This window comes from Nerophis lumbriciformis, linkage group LG03, assembly GCF_033978685.3.
Source record: "Nerophis lumbriciformis linkage group LG03, RoL_Nlum_v2.1, whole genome shotgun sequence".
Taxonomy (NCBI): Eukaryota; Metazoa; Chordata; class Actinopteri; order Syngnathiformes; family Syngnathidae; genus Nerophis; species Nerophis lumbriciformis.
Genome location: NC_084550.2, coordinates 12,810,001 through 12,822,500, shown reverse-complemented (window position 1 = coordinate 12,822,500; position 12,500 = coordinate 12,810,001). Strand labels below are relative to the sequence as shown.

The window sequence follows — 12,500 nt, the reverse complement described above, 5'->3', positions numbered from 1 at the left end:
CAACCTTTACCAGCCAAAGAGCCATTTTGACCAGTTTCACAAATTAAAGAAAACAATGGGAGCCACAAAAATCTTTTGAAATTTAACATGAAATAACACTGCATACAAAGTTTTTTTTGCTTTATGCTATGTATAAAGCAAGGGTCTCAGACACGCGGTCCACACCTTTAGTGATTCAGTACAGTCAAAAGAACTGCCGATCCCATCACTACTTTATATGAAAATAGGATGTTAGTGCGGCCCGGGGGTATTATATGAATGGCGCTTGACAGCGTGATTCTTGTCAACCCTCTAGATTTTTCCAGGAGACTACGAATAACACACTGTTCTCTCATACGTGCCGTGAAGGTACAGCTTTTAATGCCCAATACAACCAGCGTGCCAGCCCAGCCACACGGTGTATGGGGCTTTTGATTGCTCACGTATGTGACAGCAAGGCATACTTGGTCAACAACCACACAGGTTACACTGACGGTGGGGGTATAAAAAAATGTAACACTCTTACTAATAATGCGCCACACTGTGAACCCACACCAAACACGAATGACAAACACATTTCGGGAGAACATCTGCACCTTAACACAACATAAACACAACAGAACAATACCCAGAATCCCATGCAGCCCTAACTCTTCCGGGCTACATTATACACCCACCCTACCAAACCCCGCCCACCTCAACCGATGCATAGAGGCGGGGGGGTGATGTGTGAGGGAGCAGGGTTGGGGTGGGGGCGGGGTTTGGTGGTAGCAGGTGTGTATAATGTAGCCCGGAAGAGTCAGGGCTGCATGGAATTCTGGGTATTTGTTCTGTTGTGTTTATGTTGTGTTAAGGTGCAGATGTTCTCCCGAAATGTGTTTGTCATTCTTGTTTGGTTTTGGTTCAAAGTGTGGTGCATTATTAGTAAGAGTCTTAAAGTTGTTTTATATGGACACCGTCAGTGTAACCTGTGTGGCTGTTGACCAAGTATGCCATGCTGCTGCTTGCGTGTGCAAATGCAATTAAAAAGAGGCTGGGCTGGCACTCTGTTAATACAGTTTGTAGAGGTCGCTAAATGCTGTACCATCACAGCACGCCCTTATTATCAGTGTTAGGGTGAAAATGGGAGAACAGTAATCCCGGGAGGTTTCTGCGAGAGGCACCAAATTCCGGAAGTCTCCCGGGAAAATCGGGAGGGTCAGCAAGTATGCAGCTGAGCCGCATCAGAGTGATCAGAGAGCCGCATGCGGCTCCGGAGCCGCGGGTTGCCGACCCCTGGTCTAGTCTCTTACGTGAATGAGCTAAATAATATTATTTGATATTTTACGGTAATGTGTTAATTATTTCACACATAAGTCGCTCCTGAGTATAAGTCGCACCCCCGGCCAAACTACGAAAAAAACTGCGACTTATAGTCCTAAAAATACGGTAAGTACTTTTATGTCGTTGTCTTTGATGATCATCAAAATTGAAAGTCCCCATAAAGTTAAAAATAATTCCAACTAATTTAATATTTTTCAAGAATTGTATGTACTGTATCAAAACTGTAAATACATGTAAAACAAGTGTATGTGTTTTTAAATGTCTACAGAGTAATTAAAGCATGAGATAACATTTCTGAAGTACAGTAAAGGCCAAAAGTTTGGACACACCTCATTCAACGCGTTTTCTTTATTTTCATGGCTATTTACATTGTAGATTGTCACTGAAGGCATCAAAACTATGAATGAACACATGTGGAGTTATATAAATAACTCCACATGTGTTCATTCATAGTTTTGATGCCTTCAGGTGACTACCTCTTGAAGCTCATCGAGAGAATGCCAAGAGTGTGCAAAGCAGTAATCAGAGCAGAGGGTGGCAATTTTGAAGAAACTAGAAAATAAAACATGTTTTCAGTTATTTCAACTTTTTTGTTAAGTACTTATGTACTTAACAAAAAAGTACATAAGTAAAAAGTACTTAACTTTTTTGTTAAGTACTTATGTACTTAACAAAAAAGTTGAAAGTTGAAAAGTACTTATGTACTTAACAAAAAAGTACATAAGTAAAAAGTACTTAACTTTTTTGTTAAGTACTTATGTACTTAACAAAAAAGTTGAAATAACTGAAAACATGTTTTATTTTCTAGTTCCTTCAAAATTGCCACCCTCTGCTCTGATTACTGCTTTGCACACTCTTGGCATTCTCTCGATGAGCTTCAAGAGGTAGTCACCTGAAATGGTTTTCACTTCACAGGTGTGCCTTATCAGCAGGGCCGGCCCGTGGCATAGGCCGTATAGGCAAATGCTAAGGGCGCCGTCCATCAGGGGGCGCCACGCCAGTGCCACAAATGTTGGAGAAAAAAAAAAAAAAAAAAAGTTGGTACTATTATTTCTAAATACAAAAAATAATCCCACGTTAATTAAAATGCAAAGTAAAGCCTAATAAATAATTATTTAATATAAATATTATTTGTTACAACATTACGCCCGCCCCCCCCCCCCCCCCCCCCCCCGCACGGTGCGCCCCCTCCCTTCCCGTATCATGACTCTTTTTGGACGTCACATCAAAAAATCAACACAAGATGTCAAAACGGCCAAAACTGTCAGGTGCCCAGGGAAGAAAAAAGAGAAAAGAAGAGGAGGAGAAACGAGAAAAGACAGAGGTAGCAGGTAGGTAACGTAAGCCTACATGAAATTATTTGTCTGCTACAGAATGTGATAGTAGCTGGCTTTTTAGCATTAAGCTAATGTTACATGATTCGGCAATTGCTAATCAATAAATAGCTAGTTCTGTTTTAACGTCGGGTTAATATTGTGGAGGGGGCTAAATTGTTATGGAAAATAATAATGAAACGTTAGGTAATTACAGTACTCCCACCTTACATTCCTCAGGGACATTTGTATTAGATCTTTTAAGCAGGTGTTTTTTGTTTACATTGTTATTGCCTTCTGGTTAGCTAATGTTTGCCCTGCAGGTAATAGTCACTTTTCCACCCCTTTATATATTAGGTATAGTTGCAAGTAAAAAAAAAAAAGGTCAAAGACAAAGCTATTCGGTTTCTTGTGAGTATATACACTTCACTGCCGATGTGGGGGGGGCGCCACCTAAAATCTTGCCTAGGGCGCCAGATTGGTTAGGGCCGGGCCTGCTTATCAGGGTTGATTAGTGGAATTTCTTGCTTTATCAATGGGGTTGAGACCATCAGTTGTGTTGTGAATGAGCAAGTGTGTCCAAACTTTTGGCCTGTACTGTATATCACACTTAATGCATGAAAGGGTTAGTTTTAATATTAAAAATCAAAAACAATGCTTGCAGTTCTACAATGGAAAAAAGGCATTACAGCAGGTAAAAAAGAAAGGAGTGTTTGCACCGAGTTTACTGTATCTTCATTTCTTCTTAACCCAGGCACACCTGTCTTGGGTCAGTGGAATGCCGGTCAACGTCTCCTTCAGCCTGAATAAACAATGGCAGGTGAACTCCAGCAGAGGGCAGGCTTGTGCTCTGTTAGCCACTCAAAAGGCAGGAAGGCGACACATGATGACAAACAAATTCAAGGGTCCATCTTTAATGAAAACCTAATATTTGTTGTGTTTGTGTGTGAGCAGATGGTGGCGTCTCCTGTCAAAGGTTGTGTTTCAGTCAGCCAGGAGGGAAACTTATACTCACAAAATGCTGAGCTAAGATGGGACAACAGGAGCGTCAAGCAGGGCATGAAATATCAGGTACATGCTAAATAAACAAAACATGTCAATATTGAATATTAAATGTTTTCATGTGTGTTTTTTTTTTTTTAGAAAAGTGCACGAGGAATGCACAGCCTCCATATGAATATCGGCCTTGACCAAGTGTCTCCTGCACCGTGTCCCTCACGTTCACTCTTGACTAAAATCCAAACCAACCTCAGAGATCGCTTTGACTACACAGTTTTGCTGGGCCTTTGCACCCCACAGCCAGTGAGTCCATTGTAATTAAGCTCTATCTCAATATTGTGGCCACTGAATGTACAGTGGAACCTCGATCTACGAACTTAATTGGTTTTTCAACGCTTCAACGTGGTTCGCCAAGCAAAACGTTCGTATCGTGAAGCAGAGTTCCCCATAATAATCAATGTAAACATAATCTTTGAAGGCACAATAATGTATTTGTATACTGTATATTAGGGGTGTTGGAAAAAATCGATTCAAATTCAAATCGCCATTCTCACGTTGTACGATTCAGTATGGATTCTCATTTTTCAAAAATTGATTTTCTTTTTTCTTTTTTCCTTTTTAGTAATCAATCCAACAAAACAATACACAGCAATACCATAACAATGCAATCCAATTCCAAAACCAAACACGACCCAGCAACACTCAGAACTGCAATAAACAGAGCAATTGAGAGGAGACACATACACGACACAGAACAAACGAAAAGTAGTGAAACAAAAAATATCAACAACAGTATCATTATTAGTAACAATTTCAACATAGCAGTGATTAAAAATCCCTCATTGACATTATCATTAGACATTTATAAAAAAAATAATAATAAAATAAAAATGAACAATAGTGTCACAGTGGGTTACACTTGCATCACATCTCATAAGTTTGACACTACACGGTGTCCAGTATTTTCACAAAGATAAAATAAGTCATATTTTTGGTTCATTTAATAGTTAAAATAAATGTACATTATTGCAATCAGTTGATAAAACATTGTCCTTTACAATTATAAAAGCTTTTTACAAAACTCTACTACTCTGCTTGCATGTCAGCAGACTGGGGTAGATCCTGCTGAAATCCTATGTATTGAATAAATAGAGAATTGTTTTGAATCGGAAAAATATTGTTTTTGAATCGGAAAAAATCGATCTATAATCGAATCATGACCCCAAGAATCGATATTGAATCGAATCTTGGGACACCCAAAGATTCGCAGCCCTACTGTGTATGTATATATATATATATATATATATATATATATATATGTGTGTGTATATGTATATGTGTATATGTATATATATATGTATATGTGTATATGTATATATATATATATATATGTATGTGTATATGTATATATGTATATGTATACATATATATATATATATATATATATATGTATGTATGTATATATGTGTATATATATATATATATATATATATATATATATATATATATATATATATACACACACACACATGGGGGTAATAGCTCAACAATCTCTTTTTTATCTGTGAGAGTTTGGACGCATTTAACGTGTTTCTAATCACACAAAGTGATCTCTAAGACAGGCTGACACAACTCTGACCGGTGCAAGGTAGGAACATAGTGGAAACAAATGGGTCAGAAGAGCCGCTAGCCTCAAAGTTCTTCGAAATGGCCGCTCTGGTGTGTACGGTATGTAAACAAGATGTGGCGTGGGGGCCCCTGCCACTTCAAAATGGAGTGATGTCATCAATATGGCAACATCCATAGGGATTCCAGCAGCACACAAAATTAATTAATGAATAAATACAAAACCCTAAACCAGTGAAGTTGGCACGTTATGTAAATCATAAGTAAAAACAGAATACGATGATTTGCAAATCCTTTTCAACTTTTATTCAATTGAATACACTACAAAGACAAGATATTTAATGTTCGAACTGGGAAACTCTTTTTTTTTTTTTTTTTTTTTTTTTTTTTTTGCAAATAATCATTCACTTAGAAGTTAATGGCAGCAACACATTGCAAAAAAGTTGGCACAGGGACATTTTTACCACTGTGTTACATGGCCTTTCCTTTTAACAACACTCAGTAAATGTTTGGAAATTTAGGAGACCAATTTTTGAAGCTTTTCAGGTGGAATTATTTCCCATTCTTGCTTGATGTCTTGGGGTCTTCGTTGTGGTATTTTACGTTTCATTATGCGCCACACATTTTCAGTGGGGGACAGGTCTGGACTACAGGCAGGCCAGTCTCGTACCCCCACTCTTTTTACTACAAAACCACACTGTTGTAACACGTGGCTTGGCATTGTCTTGCTGAAATAAGACGTTGCTTGGATGGCAACATATGTTGCTCCAAAACCTGTATGTACCTTTCAGCATTAATGGTGTCTTCACAGATGTGTAAGTTACCCATGCTTTGGGCACTAATAGAATAGAATAGAAAGTACTTTATTGATCCCTGGGGGAAATTCAGCACCACAGTTCGCTCACAATAGACAATAATAATAATAAATAATATAATATATTTAATATATTATATGTATAATATATAATATATGAATAATATAAATATATTCTACATCCCCATACCGTCACAGATGCTGGCTTTTGAACTATGCGCCTACAACAATCCGGATGGTTCTTTTCCTCTTTGTTACGGAGGACACAACGTCCACACTTTCCAAAAACAATTAGACATGTGGACTTGTCAGACCACAGAACACTTTTCCACTTTGCATCAGTCCATCTTAGATGAGCTCGGGCCCAGCGAAGCCGGCGGCGTTTTTGGGTGTTGTTGATAAATGGCTTTCGCTTTGCATAGTAGAGTTTTAACTTGCACTTACAGATGTAGCGACCAACTGTAGTTACTGACAGTGGTTTTCTGAATTGTTCCTGAGCCCATGTGGTGATATACTTTCCACACTGATGTTGGGTTTTGATGCAGTACCGCCTAAGGGATCCAAGGTCACGGGCATTCAATGTTGGCTTTCGGCCTTGCCGCTTACGTGCAGGGATTTCGACAGATTCTCTGAACCTTTTGATGATATTACGAAAATGGTGAAATCCCTAAATTCCTTGCAATTTATCTTAAACTGTTCGACAATTTGCTTACACATTTGTTGACAAAGTGGTGACCCTCGCCCCATTCTTGTTTGTGATTGACTGAGCATTTCATGGAAACTGCTTTTATACCCAATCATGGCACCCACCTGTTCCCAATTAGCCTGTTCACCTGTGGGATGTTCCAAATAAGTGTTTGATGAGCATTCCTCAACTTTCTTAGTCTTTTTCATCACTTGTGCCAGCTTTTTTGAAACATGTTGCAGGCATCAAATTCCAAATGAGTTAATATTTGCTAAAAATAACGTTTACCAGTTCGAACGCTAAGTATCTTGTCTTTGCAGTCTGTTCAATTGAATATAGGTTGAAAAGGATTTGCAAATCATTGTATTCTGTTTTTATTTACGATTTACACAACGTGCCCACTTCACTGGTTTTGGGTTTTGTAAATGAAACGCTCGTAAGCCAAAACATGCGCACACACAGAGGCATATTTGGCGCAAAGTTTACAAACCAAAAAGAATGCGTTTGTGCATCGAGGTTATACTGTATTTATTTTCTGATGTCATCGTGCAACTTTGTCCATCTGTTTGTGTCTTTCAGACTCTGTCATTGTCGGGATGCCACAGACTGAACTCAGGAGAGGAGCTGTTTTACGCACAATCTCGTCTGTCGGTGTCAGGGAAAGCCAACCTTTGCAGTCTCACGCTTGCACTGACCAATTTATCAACTGCCCAGACCTCCAACATGACTCTCTTTACTGAGGTACACAGACAGGAGCAAGCTTATTTAGGAGCTTATGGTATTGTCTAAGTATGTATCGATCCCATATTGATATCGGGCTGATATCTGCAAAAAACAAAAAAGGATTGGATGATAATGGCTTGCATTTTAAATATCCAATATAAACTCAGATACAACTAGTCCTATAGCACGTTTATTTATGCAAAGCTTCACAGCTGGTTAACATCTAAATGTCCTACAGTGAGCACAAAAGTTATTTTCTTGTATTTTAGTGAAGTTAATAACAAAATGTAAACACTCTAGGCCAGGGGTGTCAAAGTCTAGGCCCGGATCTCGCCCGCAAATTAATTATCTTTGGCCTCCGGGTTGATATTTGATTAGAATTAGAACCGGCCCGCAGGCCACGGCCGCCTTCTGCGGTTTTGCACGCACCAATACTCCTTCAGTGTTGGCGCTAGGAATTTTCTAAATGGAGTCCCAGGGACACCATCAAGTCATAAAAATGGGGTCCAACAGTACATTCATTCACTTTCTTCTTTCCTTCATGGATCTAAACTTTACCGTTGCCGGTATTTTTTTCTATACCGTATTTTTCGGACTATTAAGTCGCAGTTTTTTTCATAGTTTGGCCGGGGGTGCGACTTATACTCAGGAGCGACTTATGTGTGAAATTATTAACACATTACCGTAAAATATAAAATAATATTATTTATCTCATTCACGTAAGAGACTCGGCGTATATCAGCAATCGTCACACACACACGTCAACCCATAAAAATTTGGCGGGGGCGGATCATGGCAGAAGTGCATTGTGAAAAAAAAGATGCTACCTGCTACTACTTCCGTACCTGTGAAAACTGATCATTTCAACATTGGCGGTACCTTATAAAAACTGAGAAGGGCTGAACACAAATGGTACTGAAAAGGAAATCATATACTGCAGGTTACAAGCTGGAAGTAGTGAAATATGCAGCAGAAAACAGCAATCGAGCAGCAGAAAGAAAGTTTGGAGTAAGCGAGAAACTTGTAAGGGACTGGCGTAAAGCGGACGCTTCTCTTACTGAAATGAAGAAAACTAGTTGTTTAGAAGCGACACCGAGGAAGAAGATTTCATCGAATTTAGCGATTAGGAGTGACAGATTGTTTGGTAAACGTATAGCATGTTCTATATGTTACAGTTATTTGAATGACTTTTACCATAATATGTTACGTTAACATACCAGGCACGTTCTCAGTTGGTTATTTATGCCTCATATAACGTACACTTATTCAGCCTGTTGTTCACTATTCTTTATTTATTTTAAATTGCCTTTCAAATGTCTATTCTTGGTGTTGGGTGTTATCAAATAAATGTCCCCCAAAAATGTGACTTATACTCTAGTGCAACTTATATATGTTTTTTTCCTTCTTTATTATGCATTTTTGGCCGGTGCGATTTATACTCCGGAGCGATTTATAATCCGAAAAATACGGTATTTTTATTTGATTATTTTCTGAATGTGTTTGTTCTATTTTTGGCCAAAGTAAGACAAAGAAAACAATCTGAAGTTGTCTTTATTTTTTAGTTTTAATGCCATGATTTTAATAGTCCAACCTGTGTGTGCACAGATTTTCCCCCATGCGGCCCATGAACTAAAATGAGTTTTAACATCCCTACTCTAGGCCATATAGGCTACTAGGAGCTAGCAGAAACACAACAGCTAAGCACACAATAGCACACAAGCTACACGTACACAATAAGTGACCTTTATTAAACAATATTGCAGTCTTGCAGCCACTTATGTCATTACTGTGATCTGCCTTTTATCTTGGTGTGCAATATGGCTTAAGAAGATATGAAAGTGTTTTTGTTTAATTTTTTTATCCATATCGGGGTCCCCAAACTATATATATGTATATATATATATATATATATATATATATATATATATATATATATATATATATATATATATATATATATATATATATATATATATATAAGGAGGTTGTCACAGAAGTAAACAAGGTCGGAGTCAAACTTTCACATACTCTTAATATCCAATTATATTAATTATTATTTAGCCTGACGTCAGACTAGCTTCGCGCTGTTGGGAGCCTTTCTCTCATTAAAAGCCGCCAGTCTCATCTAAAATTGTGAAGATCGCTGGTGTTAATGTGTATGTTAGTGTGTTATGGCGGTCATTTTTCCCATGGTCTTTGAACACACTGTGTTGGCGGAGAATGAACAAGTGTGTGTCTAGGAGTGAAGCACGGAGGCAGAAGTGTGTAAAAGGAGGACATACTTGTTGGAATTGGGCTCGTTGTTAGCATAAAATTGGCCATAAAAGCTAAAAAGAGTGCCAGACTTTGTTTGTTTTCTTCTGGACACTAGAATACATTATATTACTTTATTTTGTTAGGTGTGGCAGCAAAAATCTGTACGTTAAGGAGAAACCCTAAACATAGATAAACAGAGTGTATAGCAGAGTGGTTTTATTTTGAAAAAAAAGTCTCCTTTCGACATCCTGCCAACCGTCCTTCATTCTGTTGAGCTTTAATGTCATCTTACTTACTAAATCAGTCACAGTAACAATCTAAATGTTATGTTATCACTGTACCTTAACTGTAATCTAAACACGGAAGTGAAGCACCCACCTCTTTACTGCAGGGATGTCGCCTGAAGAAAAATAGTCCTTTTTTGTCGGGAGAACAACTTGCCATGGCTTTAAACCTGATATTTCCATAAGGTAGACAACTTTCCTTTATCCATTTCTGCTCGCTTGTGGCTCATCAGTAGCAAGTGAACTGCAGCCAAGTTTCTTCGCTACGGCGCGGCTTGAGGGTCAAAAATAAAGTGTTCGTTAAGAAAATTAGTGCCATTATTGAAATTTATAGTTAACGCGTTATTATCCTTTTAACTTTGTCAGCCATAATATATACATATATATATATATATATATATATATGTATGTATGTATGTATATATATATATATATATGTATGTATGTATGTATGTGTATATATATATATATATATATATGTGGAAGTCTGGTTCCACCGGGTTCTTCTGACCACCAACCACGGACATGACAGCAGTGTTCAGGGTTTCGAACAAGGTTTTATTTTCAGTCTTTTCGTGCTTTTCAGCAAATGTCTTTCTCGTCTGTCTCGCTCTCGCTCGTGCTCCACCTCTTCTCTTCTTCCCGACTGCTGCTTTTAACAGAGCGACAGGTGATCAGACAAACACACTCAGCTGTGTCATCCACTCACCTGTCGCTAATCTCGAAGCCGGTCCCGACACGTCCCGCCTCGCTGCAGGTCCGCAGGCCACGCCCCTCACATACCTCCACCGCCAGACTCAGGCCGGGACGCCGTCCGGCTGCGCCCCCCCCCCCGCCCCAGTGAGGGAGCGGGAAAGGAAGTCGGCCACAGCCATCTGTGCCCCCGGTCTGTGAATCACTCTGAAGTTGTAGGGTTGCAAAGCTAGATACCAACGGGTGATCCGCGCGTTGGCATCTTTCATGCGGTGGAGCCACCGGAGGGGTTTGTGGTCCGAGCAGAGGCTGAATGAGCGCCCCAGGAGGTAGTATCGGAGGGCCCCGACCGCCCACCTGATGGCGAGGCACTCCCTCTCCACTGTGCTGTACCTTGCCTCCCTTTCGGACAGCTTCCGGCTGATGTAGAGAATGGGTCGGTCGACGCCCTCCACCTGCTGGGACCAAACCGCTCCCAGTCCTCTGCCCGACGCGTCAGCCTGCAGACAAAACGGGAGAGAAAAATCAGGCATGTGCAGGACCGGCTCCTCGCAGAGGGCCTTCTTAACCCTCTCAAACGCCTGCTGGCACTGCTCCGTCCACTGGACCAGATCTGGAGCACCCTTTCGGGTGAGGTCAGTTATTGGGCTGGTAAGGTCCGCAAACCGGGGGATAAACCTTCGGTAGTAACCCGCCAGACCCAAAAACTGCCTCACCTCTTTTTTCGTCTTGGGGTTTGGGCAGGTCGCAATTGCCGCTGTTTTATCTACCTGCGGCCGCACCTGCCCTCCTCCCAAGTGGTACCCCAGATACTGTACTTCCCTCCGGCCAACTGCACACTTCGCCGGGTTGGCGGTGAGCCCTGCCTGTCTCAGGGACTCGAGCACTGCCCCCACCCGCCGCATGTGTTCATCCCAGCCGCTACTCTGGATGATGACATCATCCAGGTAGGCCGCAGCGTATGCAGCGTGGGGTCGCAGCACACGGTCCACGAGGCGCTGGAACGTGGCGGGCGCACCGAACAAGCCAAACGGAAGTGACACAAATTGGTACAAACCTTCCGGAGTGGAAAAGGCCGTTTTTTCCCTGGACTCTGGTGACAAGGGAATCTGCCAGTAGCCCTTGGTTAAATCCAGTGTCGTGAAGAAACGAGCAGCGCCCAGCCGATCCAGGAGCTCGTCGACCCGAGGCATTGGGTACGCGTCAAAACGTGAAATTTCGTTCACCTTGCGGTAATCCACACAGAACCGCACAGACCCATCCTTCTTCCCTACCAGAACAATGGGACTGCACCACGCGCTGTGGGATTCTTCTATTACCCCCAACTCCAGCATGGATTTTAATTCCTCCCGAACTACTTTGCGGTTGTGTTCGGGGAGCCTGTAGGGCCGAGACCGCACCGTAACACCCGGGCTGGTCTCAATATGATGCTGGATGAGGTTCGTGCGCCCGGGCCGAGGGGAGAACACATCAGAGAAGCGCTGCTGCAGTTTAGCAACATCCGCTCTCTGCGCTAACGTGAGCTGATCGTCACAGAGGAGGGGAAAGGGCGGACCAGCGCGCGGGACCTCCGGCCCGAACTCCCCCTCCTCCTTAACCACCGTTACCATGGAAACAGGCTCCGCCTCCTTCCATGCTTTCAGGAGGTTTATATGATAAATTTGAGTGGCTCCGCCCCGGTCCGAGCGCCGGACCTCGTAGTCCACATCACCCACTTGCTGTGTGACCTCGAAGGGTCCTTGTCAGTGCGCAAGTAATTTCGAGCTGGATGTGGGGAGTAATATAAGCACTTTTCCTCCCGGTGA

General features: G+C 41.3%; 1 protein-coding gene across 1 annotated transcript in view; it reads left to right on the top strand.

Annotated features, from left to right (window-relative positions):
* Positions 1–12,500, top strand: part of LOC133579338 (uncharacterized) — a 204,885-nt gene that overhangs the window by 133,123 nt on the left and 59,262 nt on the right. The window contains exons 51-54 of the mRNA XM_072912283.1: positions 3,370–3,483; positions 3,567–3,686; positions 3,759–3,917; positions 7,319–7,480. Coding sequence (XP_072768384.1) covers positions 3,370–3,483; positions 3,567–3,686; positions 3,759–3,917; positions 7,319–7,480 — 555 coding nt within the window. The remainder of the gene's footprint in view (positions 1–3,369; positions 3,484–3,566; positions 3,687–3,758; positions 3,918–7,318; positions 7,481–12,500) is intronic.